Source organism: Cornus florida, unplaced genomic scaffold, assembly GCF_030987335.1.
Source record: "Cornus florida cultivar Cherokee Brave unplaced genomic scaffold, ASM3098733v1 CherokeeBrave_3.0.0_Hap2_Chr11, whole genome shotgun sequence".
NCBI lineage: Eukaryota > Viridiplantae > Streptophyta > Magnoliopsida > Cornales > Cornaceae > Cornus > Cornus florida.
Genome location: NW_026775581.1, coordinates 68,795,665 through 68,816,005, shown reverse-complemented (window position 1 = coordinate 68,816,005; position 20,341 = coordinate 68,795,665). Strand labels below are relative to the sequence as shown.

General features: G+C 35.2%; 2 protein-coding genes across 2 annotated transcripts; both read left to right on the top strand.

The window, feature by feature from the left end:
• The first annotated feature begins 5,443 nt into the window (after positions 1 to 5,443).
• Positions 5,444 to 9,574, top strand: LOC132285219 (calcineurin B-like protein 7). The gene is made up of 8 exons (XM_059787389.1): positions 5,444 to 5,550; positions 6,647 to 6,729; positions 6,919 to 6,978; positions 7,402 to 7,510; positions 7,680 to 7,732; positions 7,921 to 8,001; positions 8,085 to 8,197; positions 8,770 to 9,574. Exons 1-8 carry the CDS (start codon positions 5,457 to 5,459, stop codon positions 8,837 to 8,839), a joined length of 663 nt encoding a protein of 220 aa, XP_059643372.1. The 5' UTR covers positions 5,444 to 5,456; the 3' UTR covers positions 8,840 to 9,574.
• Positions 9,575 to 17,840: 8,266 nt separating this feature from the next.
• On the top strand, positions 17,841 to 18,548 carry LOC132281241 (uncharacterized). The gene has a single exon (XM_059782966.1). It carries the CDS (start codon positions 17,841 to 17,843, stop codon positions 18,546 to 18,548), a length of 708 nt encoding a protein of 235 aa, XP_059638949.1.
• Positions 18,549 to 20,341: the final 1,793 nt, after the last annotated feature.

The window sequence follows — 20,341 nt, the reverse complement described above, 5'->3', positions numbered from 1 at the left end:
AGGGTTGGTCAGGGAGGGGTCATAGAAGGATGATGGCAAGTTCTATTCGACAGCAAGGAAATTTAACTTTACGTTGTCGATTTAAAATTGTTACATTTAAATTTGTTGCATGAGGTACAAGACCGACACAAGACAAAAATTGATACGGGAGAGGATCTTGGTTCTCCCCATCGAGGCCTCCACCTACCTCTCCAAGCAACATCAGCGTGAATTTTGAAGTCAATTGCAAAATTACACCGAAAGGTAAGCACTCGTGTTAGCTATTTTTACGCCATCTTGAAGGAGAAGGTGCTGGCTCTTATAAAATAGGATCCCGTTTTAAAACCGTAAATTTAAATTACTAAATTGGACAAAATCTGCAAAAGAGAATGGTGGCATTCGGTGAAGGCAACAGCATGGGAAGTTGAGGTGATTTTAATGGTCCAAAGCTCATTGTCTATAGAAGAAGAGTTTTAGATAGTGACAATCACATGGGCTTGACATCTCGATATGGAATCATATATTCCCCCAATATTAAAATTCAAGAGGGTTGAAACTTGAGATTGGAGATCACATGTGATCTATGTAACTTCACAAAGGGTCTTCTTTGATCCTATTATTTACTCGTTATTGAAAAGTTACAATACTTTATTTCCTTATTTAATGCATATATATATATATATATATATATGATACATATTTAAATATCATACACTTCAAAGAAATTTACTTAAAATGTTCTAAGACCTAAGTCACATAAAATAAGAGCGGAGTGAGAGCAAATTCAAGAGCGGGAGCATGAGAGTGACATAATTAAGTCATAAGAATTTGAGTCAGAACACGCGCAGAGCGTTAGAGCGAGAGCGCGCTCGGAACATGTAAGTGACACCCATTGAAAAGAATTGTGTGACTTAGTTTGAGACTCCTCTCACCTTCATTTATCACCCGTTACATTAATGCAACGTTTGGTGTGAATGAATGAAATAGAATGGAATTCTTATTCCAACCATTCCTTTGTTTGGTATGGTTCATAAAGTTGGAATGACCATTCCATTGGAATGAAAATTCATTCCTGAGAATGAAAATCAATTCCACAACTAAACCTATGGAATGGCCATTCCATTCCCAAGTAATTTATTTTAAAAAATCGACTTCCCAAAACACCCTCATATTCCAAGTCTAAAAACCATCGTTACCTTCCACCATAATCATCTCCGCCTTTCACCACCACCACTACTACCACTACCTTCCAACACCACCGACTTTCGCCATAGCCCATCACTTTCCACCACCGCCACCGCCACCGCCACCTTTCACCACCATCACCACTGCCGCTGCCTTCAACAACCGCCAACGTCGCCGCCATCGCCTTCCACCGCCACCACCTTCCACCACTGCCACTGCCACCGCTACCACCTTCCACCACCGCCACCGCCACCGCCACCTTTCACCACCATCACCACTGCCGCTGCCTTCAACAACCGCCAACGTCGCCGCCATCGCCTTCCACCGCCACCACCTTCCACCACTGCCACTGCCACCGCTACCACCTTCCACCACCGCCTTCCACCACCACTATAGTTACACTACTATTTCCTTCTACCATAACCACCACACTACTGCCACCGCCTTCCACCAACACCACTACCACCTTCCACCACCACTGCTACCACCAATTTCCACCATTGCCACCATCGCAGCCTTCCAACACCACCACTTACACTACTACCGCTTTCCACCATCCACCACAGCCACTGCCACCATTTATTTTTAAAAAATTATTAGAGAATATCATTTTGTTAATTTTATTTAATTTATTTGTTACTAAGAGGGATATTTTGGAGAATTCAATTAGAAATTGATTCCATTCTATATTTTAAATTAGTTCAATCAAACACTAGAATGGTTATTATCATTTCATTCCTACACATTTCATATTTACAACCAAACAATAGAATAAGAATGACCATTCCATTCCATTCCTATTCTCATTCCATTCCCACTTGCATTTCATTCCATTCCGGCACACCAAACATAGCATAAAAGGAATGGGCTTTAAGATTTTAATTCAAATTTACAAGTTTATAAAGTTTTTACTTCTTTTAATTATTATTTATTTATTTTTAGTTTGGAGTTATAACTCTTTCAAGTTTTCAAGAAAACAATATTTGTGCTTTATTTTACCAAAAAAAAAAAAACTTCCTTTTGTGTGAAGTGCTTTTTTTTTTTTTTTTTTTTGGTACCAAAGCTATTTCCAAACAAAAAATTGCTTATGCAACAAGTTGACTTAGATCAATCAAGTTATACTGCAAATAAATAAATCAACAAGTTATGAAGGTGAAATAATTTTTTTTTATTTATTTTAAAATCTACTTTGACTTTGTCCAGTTAAAGTCTCACTCCATAGAGTTGATTCAAAGTTAGTACAGGGATTTTCAAAATCTCATACCCTCTTTGGTCTATAGTTTAGATTTAACAAACATAAGTTTCCTAATTTAACAAATTTAAAAATTAAATAGTCTTGACTATACATCATATAATTTATGTAAAGGCAGAGAGAAACAAAAAAATGCATATTTAAATATCTGAGGGAGTTCTTATTTTCTTGACATTTTGTTGTATAATAGTTAATAATACTAATAGAATAGGCAAACACTCTGCACGTAATCACACACACAAATTTAAAATAAAATAAATAAACTCTGTACATACCTAATTTGTGAACGTAACGGTTCACCAGAGTTATATTATTCGAAAAGAAAGAGAGAAGATGAGTCATGAGTCATGCATATACTAAAAGGCAAAGAATAAAATGCATTGCAATTGACGGATAAATTATGAAACAAAGAATTGAAGGTCAACCATTGAACCACCATCGGCCACAACCAGGTATGTTCATTTCAACCCATCAACTAATTCATTCCTTTCTTGATTTTCTCAATCTATATATATATATATGTATGTATATGTTTCTATATGTGTGTGTATATATATGTGTGTGTATTATGTTTATGCAAATGAAGGATGAAAGTAAAGATAGATTGAGAGATCATGGTATGTTATATACTCTTGAATTAACCTTTTCTGAGTGTTTATAATGATTTATTTGTTGATCAGCTATATAAGGGTACTGTAAATTTAAATTTATAAGCATTAGTAGCAGTGGAAAATTTGTTGATAAAAGTGCTCTTCATGCTCCTTTATGCATCAGGTCCTACATATATATTGAAACATGATTTAAAAAAAAAAAAAAAAAAGGAAAAAAAAAATAGTTGAAGCAGTTGAGTTGACTTTGATAATTCTATATTGTTTGCTCTAGTTCTATCTATGGAGTATTTCTTCAAAAACCACTTGCTGTCAGGAGTTAATGCCCTAACATTTGGGTGTATAAAGTATTTTGGGCTTGTACAGTTCAATTGTTGCCCTTATGCTTCTCTTCTTCTTCTTCTTCTTCTTTCAATGAAAATTTCAGATTTCTTTGTACAGTCAAATATTTCGGATCTGATTTGTGGAATCATGGCTCTTATAGTACCAGGGGTTCATTCTCTGATTTATGGAGCATCTCATATCTGCTCTTCTTTATCTTGGTTTTTCCTGTTCCCTGGTGTTCAAAGTTTGAATTAAATTCCATACAATTTCAATTCCAAGGCACTAATTTGGTGCTTCCAAACATAGCACGAGTGTAGTTAAGCATTCAGCTTCTGAGGCATCAATTCTATAACCAAACTTGGTCGTCAAGCATTCCCGAAATTTATTCGATAGGTTTAGTGATTTTTTTCCGTAGAAACTGGCTTTTGAACCATGCATCAGCTCAACAACAGCCATCAAATTAGAGAGTGATTGTTTTGATCTCAGAAATCATGATTTATTCGTTAAATTGGGTACCTATGGGCTTTTCCGGATTTGCAAATGGTGCTGTAGTGCTCCATCTTTTGGAATGGTAAAAGCTCATGTTAACAAGCATGAGGACGCATTTGAGTGCAACGACAATTACTTTGTGCAAAATAATGTCAAAGGTTATGTTTTGTGAGGTTTGTCGTACTTCTTTCCTCCCAGTGCCCCATCGTGGGACATAAACTAGGTTATGCCCTTTTGTGTTTGCACTACTGTATTCCACAATGAGTGGCTCTAGAGTGAGTACACATTGTATTACAAAGGTAAATAATCAAAGAAGCTTATGCCGGTAAAAAGTTCCTCAGTCTTTTTGTTACATCTATGGCATCAAAAGAAGCATGTTATGCTAGGAGCCTGGGATAGATTGCTTGAATGTATCAAAAAGCGATTCTTCTTCACTCAAATGATAATTGCTTTATTGGCCAAAACATCATCAAATTTTGATAATTGCTTTTGTTTGTATCCCCATAGTTGACAGTATTGTATCACCTGCAAATTCATCAATCCAAATCTCTCTGTATATTTCAGCACTTGATTGAGCATCTCATAGATTTGGACCCATCAGATTATTTAAAGATGTTACCGTTTTGATTGATTTACCCTCTAAATGTTGACATTATGGGATTGGACTATCTACAAGGGACTGTTGAACGGTTCAAATTGTTGGTGGCCATCAATAATAATGATCTTGTCATACACTTTTCATTCTTATATAAAGAAAACCATCTCAGCTGGTAGGGGATTTGGCATGGACATGCACATACCCTTTATTGGTACACAACATACACACACACACACACACACACACATAAGAAAAGATATAGCGAGAGCAACATGTAAAAGCCTTACCTCTATTGAAAAATAATGCTCAAGATCAATATACTTGGTATTCAACTACTATAAGAACTCTGAAATGTAAACATAATTTTCAGTCAGATTATTCTTTTATTCCAAATATCAATTTATCATATTACGATTTGCATTTTACACTATTTCTTTTCCCCTTTGTTTACTTTTCTTCATCTCCCATGAGACACCAATAATTGAGCAATAGACTGTTCAATCACCCATTTTCTTTTTTCACCTGTGCAAAGCTCATGATAATAGAAAGCTTTGTAACTAGAAAAACAATATTAACATAGGATAAGCACTCTCTTGCGTTGAATCAAATATGAATTCTTAATTGTTTTTCACATCCCAAGGAATTGAGCTACTGTTTCATTTTTAATCGCATTTGAAGGCAAAATCCACCATCTAAATTGAATCCATCACCATATATGTTATTAGATCTTTAAAACAATGCCAATTTAGTAAGAATTCTAATAATTGTACTTGTATGGACGAAATAACGATCTTCCAATATTGTTGATTTCTGTGGAAATTAAGATGGACTCAAATCAAATTCTATGCAATTAGTGATGGAAATTTTTTATTTCTGCTGAAATGTTTGACAGCTTACTTGCTTATAACTGAAATGCTCACAGTGTATGCATGTTTTAGGGAAATTTAAATTCATTTTCTCCCCCTATGAACATTGGCAGGTGCACACATATCAATAGCCTCATTTCTCTCAACGCTTAAAAATGGATTCTGTGTTGGGCTGCTTTTGCTCTACTAGTAAATCCAGTAATACACTTGGGTGTAAGGAGCTAGCGATCCTTTCTTCGGAAACAAATTGTGAGTAGAGAATATTTTGTGTAGTATATATCCAGACTACTGCAGAAAATGCAATATCTTGGATATCCTTATGGACTTAAAGTAAGGGTAGGGGCATAAAGGTTTCTTCATATTGGAGCCCTCGTTTCGGGAAAAATCTTTTGCAGCTAACCTTACTTCAAAGGTCTCCGTTTTCCTGCTCATACTTCTCTTTTTCCTTATACACGGTATGCCCACTTGATTGGAACATACAGACTCTAACTCTGATCGCATAGCCTTTAACAATGTTTTGCTTCCCTATCAGAGATTACCTCATCGTAACTAGTGCGATCTGAATCATGTTCATCTCGAATTACCTTAGAAGATTCTCCGAAGAACATGTATCTATCAGTTTGCCTTGCTATCTTTTGACTATAACGATGAATCAGTGTACAATCTGGTTAAGAAATAGTGGTCTAAGCTCTCTAGTATATCATTATATACAATTGTGACATAATATCTCCTCTAAGACAACTCCTGCTTCAAGTTGGTAATACATAATATGATCCTTCTTTAGAAATGTATCATTTGCTTTAACAAATAGTCTTTTCTCCTTGTTATTATAAATGATTACCTCTTAGTACCTTTTCTGATGGCCCACAAACAGATAAAAATTTTATCTTGGTACCACCTTCTCCGGTCACTTTGCTGCTAAAAGGACCTGAACCCTCGACTTTATACTTTGGAAGGTGAGAAAGTACTACTAGATTACAATCTTTGGTGGTAAATCGCAACTTGACAAACACTAAAATTTCAACCACCTGAGTCAGTTACACAAATAGGAGAACAAATACCCTTAATTTTGTATACCTTATTTTAACATGGTTTATGCAAGAAATTTCTTCTCCATCTTGATAGGCTATGCTTTTAGAAATTTATTCACATTTGATTCCCCAGCTATAATGATCTCTCAACAACAACAAAAACCAAGCCTTTTGCCAATTACTTGGGGTCGGCGCACGACATGTATCCTATATTTCCATTCCGCTCTATTTAAGGCCATAATCTCAGCCGGCTATGGTGATCTTTAGTGTATATAATACATGATCATATATGAATTGCTTCTTTTATTTGGCAGTTACTGTGAGTGAAGTAGAGGCTTTGTATGATCTATACATGACTATAAGCAATTCCATAACTGAGGATGATCTCATTAACAAGGTATCTTTGTCACACTTTCCATTTATGATGTTTGTGATTTGTTTTTTATGACAGCCTTGTCTGAAATTTGTATTATGAAGTTTATGATTTATAATTCTTCAAATGCTAGTTTAGGCTTTGATCTCTTCTACTGGTTTATCAAATGTTTTATGCAACGAGTTACTAATTTTTCAAACATTTCATGAACAGGAAGAATTTCGACTTGCACTTTTCAACAACAGCAGTAAGCAGAACCTCTTCGCAGACAGAGTGTGTATTTTTTGTTTTTTTCATTTGTTATATTCTCTCTTTTTTTTTTTTTTTTTTGATTGTTTGTATGGAATTGTGGCATAATATGAGAAAAAAATCCTGCATAATCATTAAATTTATTTAAAATTTTAGACTTTTAGTTTAGCAGCAGCAGCAAATCAATAATGCCTCATCTCGCGTATCCACCCCGCAAATAAATAATTATTTTTTAAAAAAAAGGGAAAAAGAAAGAAAGAAACAGCCTCATAATGCCTTAAAAATATATCTTGGACTTCAAAGTTCATTCACAGAATAAATAAAAAAATGTGGGCATAGCCATCTATCTATAAACATCTCACAAAGGCCATTTGTTGTTCCTCATCACATATTATTATCAAGTTATTCATACCAATCATAAAATTTCATTTTCTCACCTTGTTGCAGGTATTTGAATTGTTTGATATAAAGAAAAATGGGGTAATTGAATTTGAAGATTTTGTTCAATCATTGAGCATCTTCCATCCAGACGCTCCTGAAGCAGACAAAATATCATGTAAGACATGTCACAATGCTGTTTCTTAAATTCATTTTTTTCTATTTATGATGAAATTTTATTTTTTAATTCCTAAATGATACTATCTTTTCTTCAGAAGATAATTTCCTTTCCCACTGCCTACCGGTAACATTTATTGGTACTAACTTGGGAAAGAACCTTCTTGCAGTCATGTTTAGATTGTATGATCTACGGCATACGGGATACATAGAGCGTGATGAGGTGAGTGTCTTTTCAACGTATTTTCAACTAATTTTGTTTGAAAGTGTTGTTTATGCAATTTTGAATGTAATATCCAGTTTCCAGTTTTCATTTTTGCTTCAAATATGTTGCTTCCATGGTTCAATTGTCATTGACATTGTGATATATGTAAACATGATTCTTTTTACGTGAAAAATATAACTTCGAAGTTCAAGGAGATGCTGCTGGCTCGTCTGAGTGAATTAGATTTGACACTTTCAGATGAAGATGCCGAAGCAATAGTGAATAAGGTGGTGAATAATCTTTCTTGGTGATTTATACTACTTCATTCAATCTTCTACCCATATACTATTTTCTGTTCATTTTTCTACAGGCAATGATGGAGGCAGATTTGGATAGAGATGGGAGAATTGATCCAGAAGAGTGGAAGGAACTGGTAGCAAGAAATCCATCTCTCATAAAGAACATGACTCTTCCAGTTTTAAAGTGAGTCGTAAAATCTTTTTTTGTTTGTTTGTTTGTTTGTTGTGGTCAGCATAAGTTAGCTGCATCTCTTATATGCTAGGTTCGGTCATTGCACAATAGAACCATTTATTTTTTACCATCCGTCGTCGTTGTCATCATCCTTGCCTTAATCCCATATGAATGAGGTCGGCTACATGAATTCTCTCTCTTCAACCTTCTCTATCACATGTCATTTCACCTACAACTAGTCTTCCTCGTTTGACCGGCACATCTCTAGGTCACCGATGTATGTGTCCAAACCTTCTAAGTCTACTCTCTCTAATTTTCACACCAATGGGTGCTTCAACTAATTTTACCATTTCCGATCCCTAAAATACTCTAGCATTCCCTGGACATATCATTTAAAAGTTTTTTTTGCTGCCCTAAATTCCCATCTGGGAAAATTTTCTAACCGAAAGATAACTAGACAATGTATGTTAAACTGGAAATGGTAGTCTTCAATTGAGTTGTGTTTGGCTTATTTCTCATTAAACTACAATGTAAGCTATTTATTATTGGTTTTGAGAGATTCGACATTGTTTTCTGTATTCCAGGGAGATAACACTTGCATTCCCAAACTTCGTCATGAAATCTCAAGTTCTAGATTCAAAACTAGTTTCCTAAAAAGATTACCAGATATAGAGTACCAATTACCGGAGATGCTGAACAAATCAAGAAACACTTCCACTTGGAGATATAATGATATGTAATTGTTGGACTTCAGAGCAGCACAGAAAAGATGTTTGGAACCATGATTTACGAGGTTGCTGGCAAAGAGATCACAAAGCCAACAGGAAAATCCTGTTGTGATATTTTTAATAATAACATTTTTCCAGTGTTTCGTCCGGTCATTTCAATTGTAGTTCTCATTTTCTGAATTCATCTTTTGGCCCGGTTCACTGCATAGTGATGATTTTCTGTGTTGCTTTTTTGGTTTTTAAATGTTGCGGGGAAAAAAAATCAAGATGAATGTGAGCTTGCAATCTTATACAGGTTGTGTTTGGAATGAATGTTCAAAAAATTCCACTTCTCATTTTTTCCTTTCCTGTGAACAGAGCATTGAGTACTTTGTCTTGTCTTTTATTTTTTTTTTCTTTTTCTGTTTCCTGACTAAATTTCTCGATCTTCTCCATTCTACTACTCAAATGACCACAATAGTAGATACCATCTCAAGTAAAATGGCACTTTAAGTCCTTTCTGTCCTTGGAACTTTGATCATTAAATTGTTAGTTTTGTATTTATTTATTTAATTTACAAGGTAACAATAATTTTTTTTTTTTTTTTTTTTTTTTTTGTGACAAACAGGTTAATCTTTGATTTTAGTTCATGAATTATTGAAAAAATGGCTTATGTGCGTGTGTGTATATATATGTATATATAAAGAAGAATTGTACCCCCTAACCCTATCTCTTTGAGATGCCATGGAATAAGCTACACCATTTCTGCTACAACAATTTTGACTGTGAAATGGATTACAAGTCTTGTTTGGTTAAGTTCGCATTTGGGGACAGAGAGAGTGAGAAACAAGATGACATACATAACGAATGACTGATCCCGAATAGACTGACTCTCGGCTAGACTCGGTTCATCTGCAGCCCCAGGCCACTATTTGAAATAAATTCTCAGAATATAGCCTGTAGAACCAAAAGGCTGCACCAGCCCAGTAAAACATGATTGAGCTTATTATAAACATCAAATGGACTTTTGGAATTTCAGTCACTATACAAACTCCACCAAAATTAGACTAGTTAAAAGTAAAAGGTTGTGTTCTTCAAACTAGGTACTTAAAAAACACACACACACACAAAACACAGCTTCCATTGGTTGTTCATTGACACTAATAAAACAGCATCCATTCATGCAATGGCTTAGTGCCTACTGCAACAATATATGAAATTCTTATCAAAAAACAGAACAATTCGGAGTTTTCGTATACATGCCAAATTCATAATACATTTGAATACGATAGATTTCATCCCATCCGTGCAGGGAAGTCACAACTGCATTTCTAGTTTTGAACTGAGAAACAGACATTGACGATGATATTAACAACTTTCTTAGAGAAGAAACATCGGTTAAAAACGATTTTGAAATGTTGCATAAATGAAATGCTAAAATTCCTATCAAAAGAAAAACAGTTCTATACAATGCTAGTTCACATACAGAAACAAGAAAGAAAACATTTTTTATTTTATTTTTCATGGCTGTGCCACAAAGATACTACAGATCAAATTATCAAAACAGTCACAACGATATCAGGTGTTAAAATATATATACATTATTGATACTTAACAGGTCACTCAATTTTCCAAGTTCAACTATGGAAAAATTAATATTTAACATTTAACATCTACTCAAACATGTTAGTTACATTTTCATTTTCAAGAATATTGGAAATGTTTAAAATTTGTCAATCGTTCTAACATACATGATTTTTTTTTCCTAGTTGGTACTCACCCACGTCTCTTTTTGAGACTTGAACTTTGACCTCCTTTTGGAAAGTAAGGGCTCGATACAGCTAACATACATGATCTCCATAACAAATTTCATAACCCACTCTAATTCCATATACCAATATGCAAAATGATGTTTAGAAAAATAGTTAATTTTATGTAAGTAGAAGTTAACGTCATCATTAAGCCAGGGATATTAAAGAGTCCCCAATCATGTAAATAAGTCGGAATAGGTGGACTTTCGGACTCAAAATCAATATCCCTAGGAAATAACCATCTCAAAATGAATTAATAAATTTTGTTAAATATATATCATTCAATTTCATAAATTAATAAATTGCATGCTCATGACGATTGTTGTTGTTGTTATTATTATACACTTTTTAATGATTATTTATTCACATGCATGACACGTGAGAATTTATCGGTATATATCTATATCTATACTATGATTAAAAATGTAAAGAGTTTCAATATTTATTTATTAATATAAAATAATATTTATTAATAAAGAGTTTCTATAAAAATCTAACACAAATTACTTATTTATCTACTTATTATGAGATTTTATTTACTTTTAATTAATATAAAGTGTTTAGAAGAGTTTTTCAAATTACCTATTTATCATCAGTTTTTTAATAGAAGGAAATAAGGTGCTTAGATATTACGAGTTTTTTAGTAAATAAAATCGGAAATATTTAAAGAAAATAAAAAATAAGAGTTTCTATAAAACTCTAATACAAATTACCTATTTATCTATTTATTATGAGTTTTTATTTATTTTTAATTAATATAAGGTGTTTAGAAGAGTTTATCAAATTACCTATTTATTATGAGTTTTTTAATAGAAGGAAATAAGGTGCTTAAATATTATGAGTTTTTTAAAAAATAAAATTTAATTAGACAATGAAATATTTAAAGAAAATATAAATAATAAGAGTTTCTATAAAACTCAAATTACCTATTTATTATGAATTTTTTAATAAATAAAATCTAATTAGACAAGGAAATATTTAAAGAAAATAAAAATAATAAGAGTTTCTATAAAACTCAAATTAACTATTTATTATGAGTTTTAATAACAGGAAATCTAATTAGACAAGGAAATATTTAAAGAAAATTAATTTCTATAAAACTCTAATACAAATTACCTATTTTATTTTCTATAAAACTATGTCACATATATTGGATTACGCTTGTGGTGTGCATATTTTCTCTCTTTATAATTAGTATCTCTATAACTGGTATTAAGAAGACAGTAATAGTTGTTGTTAATCTAGTTAATCTGGTAAATTTAACTTGGCTGTTAATTTTTTTCTTTACTTTTTCTTTTTACAAGCATTATTATTTTTGTTTTTTTGTTTTTTTTTTTTTCTCTTTCTAATTGATGTTCAGAAGTAGTTATTTGTTTATTTTTATTTTTTTCTTTGTGGTTGATTTAGTAAGTTTACTTTGGATTGTGATTTTTCTTTTTCTTCATTTTTTATTTATTTTTTATTTTTGGTTCATTCTTAATTTATTATTATTTTTACAAGCATTTTTTTTTTTTTCTCTCTCTCTTTCTAATTGATGTTTAGAAGTAGTTGATTTGTTTATTTTTATTTTTTTTCTTTCTAATTGATGTTTAGAAGTGGTTGATTGAGTAAGTTTACTTTGGATTGTGATTTTTTTTTCTTCATTTTTTATTTTTTATTCTTGGTTCATTCTTAATTTTTTATTATTTTGAGTCATTATTGTTATTTTTTTTGTTTTCTTTATTTTCCAGAAGTATCATTCTTCTTTTTATTTAATTTTTATTTTTATTCTACTCTTTGTAACTCGTAAGTTTATTTTGGATTGTAATTTTTTTCTCCAGATTTTATTTTTTTAATTTTTGGTTCATTATTAATTTAATATTTTGAGTCAGCGTTTCAATGTTTTTTGAGTTTGAGTTGAATTTGATTTTGAATTAAATTTGTTGTTGGAATTTTTTTTATGTTAATTTTATATATATATATATATATATATATATATATATATATATTTTTTCTCTTTCTAATTGATGTTTAGGAGTGGTTGATTTGGTAAGTTTACTTTGTGATTTTTTCTTTTATTTTTTTATTTTTAATTATTTCCTTAATTTTATTTATAATTTAAAAGACCCATATAATTTTTTTTTTTCTAAATTATTTTCTTAATCTTTATATTCTATATCTATAAATTAGTTTCATCTCAAAAATATCACTCTCAATTTATATATATATACATACTTGAAAACATTATGTATCATACGTAACTTTTATTTAAAAGTGAGTAACTATGTCCACCACCATCCCAACCCTCTCAACCACCTTCATCACCACCACCATTCTTAATCAACTGTGTTAACTGGCTCTATGGATAGCTTAACCCCTCCATCACAGCCTTCTTGTCACTTGAATAGTCCCAACATTTTCCTCCCATCTTCTGATAAGCAATCACCTGCGAATATTCTTAGTTCCATCCATGAAGGAGCTGAGGAAGGTGAGTGGAATGCTGCAACTGAGGGTGCCAAAGCAGTGGCTGAGGCAAAGCTAATGTTAGAATAAGCTCCTGCTAGATCACTTGCTAATGTAAGAACTGAACTTGCTCTTGCCAGAGAGAAGATTGCTGAGCTGGAGAGAGCCCTTAACCACAGGGCTGAGACCCAAAGAGGGAAACAACCACTTGTCACTGTGAATGAAGTGGCTACAGACCCTCTGCTTGCTTCACATCTTCCAGATGACAATGATAGTAAGCCTTCAAACATGGCCTCCTCAAGTAGGGGTAGAGGTAGAGGTTAAAATGGAAAAGGTAGAGGTGGAGGAAGGAGATATAACACCATTGTCTCTCAACACCAGCACCAAAGGAGTGCCCACGCGCCACCTCTAAAGCTGAGTAATGTTGCAGCCCCAGAGTCAAACTTTGGACTTGATGCTCCTGCCCAAGCTGTCCCTTCACAAAGTGACTTTCCCCTATTTCACCAGAATGGAAATATTGGTTCTCCTACAGGCTATCCACATGGTCTGCACACTGCTCAGCAACCTATTTTTGGACCTGTTTCTGGACCTGTTGATCCTCGAGACAACCAAACCAGCTGGTCAAAAGTGGCTGCCACAGGTAATGGTTCTTTTGCTGACAACTGTAAGATGAAGTTTGAATTTATCCTTCCTAATGTCAGTACAGGATCACCCATTGTTATTGATCTTCCTGCTAATCTAGCTGAAGAAGGAGTACAAGAATGGAAGGTCAGTTTAGTAGGCTATTTTTTGCAGAAAAAACTCCCATACTCATTAGTCCTTAAACAAGCCCAGAAACTTTGGGGTTCAATGGGCTTTGAGGAACCACGTGGAAATGATAGAGGTTTTTACATTTTCAAATTTTCAAATGAAGATGAATGTAAAAAGGTCCTTGTTAATGGGCCATGGATGATTATGGGCAGACCATTCTCAAAAAATGGGAGAAAGGCATGGAGTTCAACAAGGAAACTTGTAGTACCATACCTTTATGGGTCAAGTTTTTCAACATTCCATATGAGTACTGGACTGCTAAAGGCTTAAGTTATATCACCAGTGCTGTGGGGAAGCCCTTATTTGCAGATGAACAAACTGAATCTATGACAAGAATAAGTTATGCAAGGGTTTGTATAGAAGTTAATGCTGCTAAGCCTATTTGGAAGATTTTCAAATCAGAATTGAGGATGGTAAACTTATCACCATTGATATTGAGTACCAGTGGATACCTCATGTTTATGATTGTAAGTGTTTCGGGCATTTTACTTCAAACTGCAAGTCCAATGTTGCTGCTAGGGACCCTAACCCCTTACTTACTAGTGTTACCCTTCCTGTGAGTGCTCCTGGTGGTGCTACCTCTGAATGGAAGATGGTTCTGAAGAACAAGAAGGTTGCCCCATCTACCAATGTTGAGCTCCTTGACCCTGGCACTAGCACAGAAACTTGCTCAGAGATTATGCAACCCTCCAATGATTGTGTTAATCCTCCACCTTCCTTGTTGGCTGTTAACCAATTCTCCTCATTGAATTCTGATATTGAACCTCCCCCTACAAGTTGTACTCTCCCAATGGTGCCTGAAAGTGAACCTAGTTGCTATAATCAAGACCAAGAGACTTCTTTTCATGGTGATGATGTTACTTCCAGTACTGAAGAGGTTGAATCATCTCATATTTCTGGTGATACTGCAATGACCTCTGCAAACCAGGATAATAAGGTTGTTACAGATGATGAAAAATGCAAGGAGGTTGAGATGGAGAAAAAGAAGAAGAAAAAGAAGAAGAAGAAGGGTGATATTACCCAGGAAATGCCTATTCTAGGCTTTCCAGGCCTAGTGCTCCAATCCTCTCAATGATCAGTACAGCAGCTTGGAACATCAGGGGTCTCAATTCCCTTGAAAAACAAAGAGAAATAAGGAAGCTTATTTATGAATCTAAGCTCCAGTTAATTGCTATTGTGGAACACAAAGTCCAAGAAGGAAATGCAACTTCTGTACTGAAGAACATTGCCCCTTCTTGGCAGTTATTTCACAACTATAGCCATTCCTCTCTTGGGAGGATATGGATTTTGTTTGATCCGCAGTTCATCAAAGTCCAGAAATTAAGTGATAGTGCTCAGGCTATCCACTGCTCTATCACTATTGATAGTGATCATACTAATTTTAGTCTTTCTATCATTTATGCTTACAATAATGCCGCCTACAGGAGAGAATTGTAGAAAGATATATGTCGACTTGCTGCAGCTACCCCACAGACTCCATGGCTTCTTTTGGGAGATTTTAATGTCATCAGGCACCCTTCAGAGTGTTTTAGTGGATCTCAGAGATGGACTCCAGCTATTGATGAATTTAATAAGTGTATTCACACCTCTGAACTTTGTGATCTGAGGTATTGTGGAACCTTTTTTACATGGACTAACAAAAGCCTAGGTGCAACCAATATATCAAAAAAGCTTGATAGAGTTTTGGCAAATGACAAATGGCTTACTACTTTCCCTATTTCTGAGTGTGAATTTTTACCCCATGGAGTCTCAGACCACTCTTCAATGGTTGTTAAAGTTGGTAATCCTAATCCAAGAAGAAATAGTCCCTTCAAGTTTTTTAATTTCCTTGGGAACCATAGGGATTTCTTGTCCACTGTCACCAATGTGTGGGATGTTAGGGTGGATGGGAACTCTATGTTCCAAGTGACCAAGAAGCTCAAGTCTTTGAAGCAACATCTTAAGCTTTTAAATACTAAAGAGTTTAGTGAGATCTCCTTAAGAGTTATTGCAGTTAAGGATGACCTGAACCTTTGTCAGAAATCTCTTGACTCTAGACCCTTTGATGAACAACTGAGGACTAAAGAGAGAGAGCTTCTTCAGGTTTACACTGATTTTACAGCTGCTGAGGAAATGTTCTTTATTCAGAATTCCAGAATTAATTGGCTTAAGGAAGGGGATGGCAACACAAGCTTCTTTATAAAAGCTTTCAACAATAGGTGTAACAGGAAAAAAATTATTTCTCTCCAACTTGCTGATGGTACTACCACAAGCAACAACCATGTGATAAAGGAGGAAGCTCTCAACTACTACAGAACCATTTTTGGTGGGGGAACTAGTAATTACTCTGGCATTGATGCTCTTAGATCAATTTACCAAAAAACTATTCCTGAAAGTTTTGTTGTTTCTCTTTGTTCCATCCCTTCTAATGAGGACATTACGAAGTGTTTTTTCTCCCTCAAGAATAACAAATTACCAGGGCCAGATGGATATAATGCCTGTTTCTATAAAAAAGCTTGGTCTGTTATTGGTAATGATGTAACCAAGGCTGTGAAAGATTTCTTCTCTATTGGTCTCTTACTCAAGGAGATAAATGCAACCTACCTGGCTCTCATTCCCAAAGTACAAAATCCTAATTGTATGAAGGACTTTAGGCCCATTGCTTGTTGCAATACTATCTACAAGGTTATCTCAAAGTTATTGGCTAACAAACTCAAACCTGTTCTTCCTTGTTTTGTGGACAAATGCCAAACTGCGTTTATTAAGGATAGAAGACTTGGGGACAGTGTGTTGCTGGCTCAAGAATTGATGACGGGTTACCACTCTAGCTCTAATAGTCCTAAATGCACTCTCAAAGTTGACTTGCAGAAAGCTTATGATACTGTTAACTGGTGCTTCTTGCTGGATACTCTTCAGATCCTTAATTTCCCATTTATCTTTGTTAATTGGATCAAGGCTTGTATTACCAGTCCAAGGTTTTCAGTCTCTATCAATGGTGAGCTCCATGGTTTTTTCAAAGGCACCAGAGGGTTGAAGCAAGGGGACCCTCTATCCCCTTTCCTCTTTGTTATTGTGATGGATGTCCTTTCCTCTATTACCTAATAGGCTATTTGCAATGATCCTAACTTCATTTACCATTAGAAGTGTAAGAAAACCAAGTTATCCCATCTCATGTTTGCTGATGACCTCATGTTTTACTGCCATGGTGATGTCCACTCACTCTTTGTTATAACCAAGTCTATTACCACATTTTCAGAGCTATCTGGGCTTTTCCCTAACCTTTCTAAGAGTCTTTTGTTTACTGCTAATGTGCCTGTGGATACTCAACTACAAATGGTTAGTATGTGTGGTCTTGAGTTGGGAAGTCTACCTATCAGGTACCTGGGGATGCCTTTATGCTCTAAGAGACTCAGTGCAACTTATTGTAGAACTCTTGTTGAAAGAGTTACAGCTAGAATCACTTGTTGGACAACTAGATTCCTCTCATATGCAGGGAGATTATAGCTCATTAAGTCCATCTTGCTCAACATGACTGGTTTTTGGTGTAACCTATCTATAATCCCTAAGATGGTCATTAACCAACTCAACACTGTGTTAAGAAATTTTCTTTGGATAGGGGTTAATTTGAAAGCTACAGGAGTTCAAGTTGCTTGGTGGAATGTGTGCAAGCCAAAAGAGTTTGGGGGCGTAGGCATACCTAAATTATCTGCTCTGAACCGTATCTCCATGCTCAGGCACATTTGGAACCTATTCAAGGATAGAGGCCAATCCATTTGGTTTGAGTGGACTCATGAGAACCTCATAAAAAATCGCAGTTTCTGGACCTTGAAGCCTCCTCAGGTGTGCTCTTAGAATTGGAAGATGCTTTTCCATCTTAGAGGACTTGCTAGACCTTTCATCAAGCACATGGTAAGCGATGGTAAGGATGTCTCTCTTTGGCATGACTACTGGCTTCCATCAGGGCCTCTCAATACCAGAATTGACCACAGCATCATTGCTTGCTCGCAATGGGATAATGGGGCTAAGGTCCAATGCCCCATTAGACATGATCAGTGGAGAATTCCATGCTTGTTCAAAGAATTGGTTCCCACCATTGGGACTACAGAGCATCTTCCTGTGCTGAGAAATAGGTCTCATGGCTCAGTTATTTGGACTCTCTCTTCTACTGGTAGTTTCCACCTTGCTACTGCTTACTGTGCTCTTATTTCACCTTCCCCATCTATTCCATGGCACTTTGTCATTTGGTTTTCTAATCACATTCCGAGGTTTTCTTTTATTGCTTGGGTTGCTCTTAGTCACAGACTCAAAACTAGGGACAGCCTAGCTCTAGCAAAGAAGATTGTTCCCAATTACTGCTCATTGTGCCTTGCTGCTGCTGAGAGTCATCAACATCTCTTTTTTAAGTGCAGGTTTGCTTCTGAAATTTGGATGTTCTTCCAACACTTGTGTGGGATATATGTTAGAGACTTCAACTTATATGACATAACCAATTGGAGTGCATCCATGTGGAAGGATGGAACAAAGGCGCCAGAAGCTTATGTGTACAAGCTATGCCTCACAACCTCTGTGTATTTCATCTGGAGTGAGAGGAATAGAAGACATGCCACGAACTAAATGGCCTCCATCGCTTTGGTTACTAAGCTGATCTATGACTCTATTCGGAATCGTCTTATGTCTTGCAAGTTTCGTGATTCTAGAGCTGCGAGAACCATTGCGGCTTCATGGAATCTCCCTAGTTCCGTGATTGAAAGTGCTCTGTAGGAGTTGCTTTGTTGTTGGTGTATTTATGTTTGTGGACGATGATGTCTGTTATTGCTACGGCAATTTTTGTTTTTGTGCTTTGGCTTGGCCTGGTGGCTTAGCTTCTTTTGTGGCCTGTGGCTTTGGGCCTTTGCCCTTTGTATAGTTTCTTTTTCTTCTAATGAATTGATTTACCCAAAAAAAAAAAAAAAAAAAAAAAAAAAAAAAAAACATTATGTATATTCGAGCAACTCCAGTCTTTTTAAACACTTTTTTTGTGTGTAAAATATACACGTCACTCGGACGTCTGAACTCAGACAAGCTTTTGATCTGAGAACCTAGATCCGAGTGGTTGGAGTTTACCGAGTGGACTCGGTTGATCAAACTATATGATGACAAGGGAATCGTCGCTGAACCTATCTGGAGATATCGAGATGGACATCCTCTCAAGAGTTCCAGTTAAATCTCTTATGAGATTTAGGTGCGCATCCAAACAATTTCTTTCCATAATTTCTGATCCCTATTTCCTCAAATTGCATCTCAATCGATCAATTCTCTCCTACAACTGCCAGAAAATCCTTCTCTCTCGTTCCACTTCCCAATCAATAATAGACTATGAATCATTACTTGCCAACAACAATAACAACAACGACGATATTAATAATGCAATAGTGAAGTTGGATTGCCCATTGTTAAATAACGTTGTCCATGTAATAGGTTCTTGCAATGGTTTGATTTGTCTTTTTATTGGTCGACCCCGCCCTTTGTTCCTCTTATACAACCCTTCCACTAGAGTCTCTAAGGAATTGCCAACACCACCAACCTGTGTCTTGGACACAATTCTTGGATAAGAACGCAATGCGTGAGTTGTAATTTTGATCTGCTGAAATTGTCATTATGTAGTGGAATCTTCCGGAATGGATCTTTTCGTTGGCTACTACTAGTTGACAGGGTAATTGTTTCTTTTGATCCATCCAAGGAGGTGTTTAGTGAAATATCCCTATATGGTATTCAGGGCGAGTTTCTCACAATAGGGGTTTTCGAAGAATGTCTGTATGTACTCTCTTTCTCAAATGGTGCTAATGGAGGTTTGGTTGAGGTGTGGTCTAACGTGGGCATTTGTTTCACACCATTATGTATGTTGAGGAATGGTGAACTTCTACTGATTCGTGAAACAAAATTGGGATCGTACAATATGAAAGAGAGTACATTTACGGAAATTTGTAATTGTCCCTATTTTTATGTTTTGTATGTGGAGAGCCTGGTTTCACCCAACAGCATTGAAACCAACAGCATTGATGGGAATGACAAGCAGCCCCAAGTGAGTTGGAAGCAATTGCAGTAACATCATGTGGGAAAACGGCAGTGAAGATGATGATGCTGAATTGCTGATGTGGCTGACAAGCAGCCCTCCGATGAATGGTATGCTGTAAATCTATGTTACTTGCATATTGCAAATTAGACAAAGACGATTAAACTGTGTGGCCATTTCTTTGTGCTAAAAGGGGTTGCTGTGATTATTTTGATGGAAATTTTTGCTCTGTTTCTTGTCATTTTCTGTGGGAGGTTTTCATTTTCATTTTTATTAGACTTTAAAGTTGTTTGTGCTAAAGCCACATAATTAGATGTCTACAATCAGGATGGCATAATTATATGTTGAATTCAAT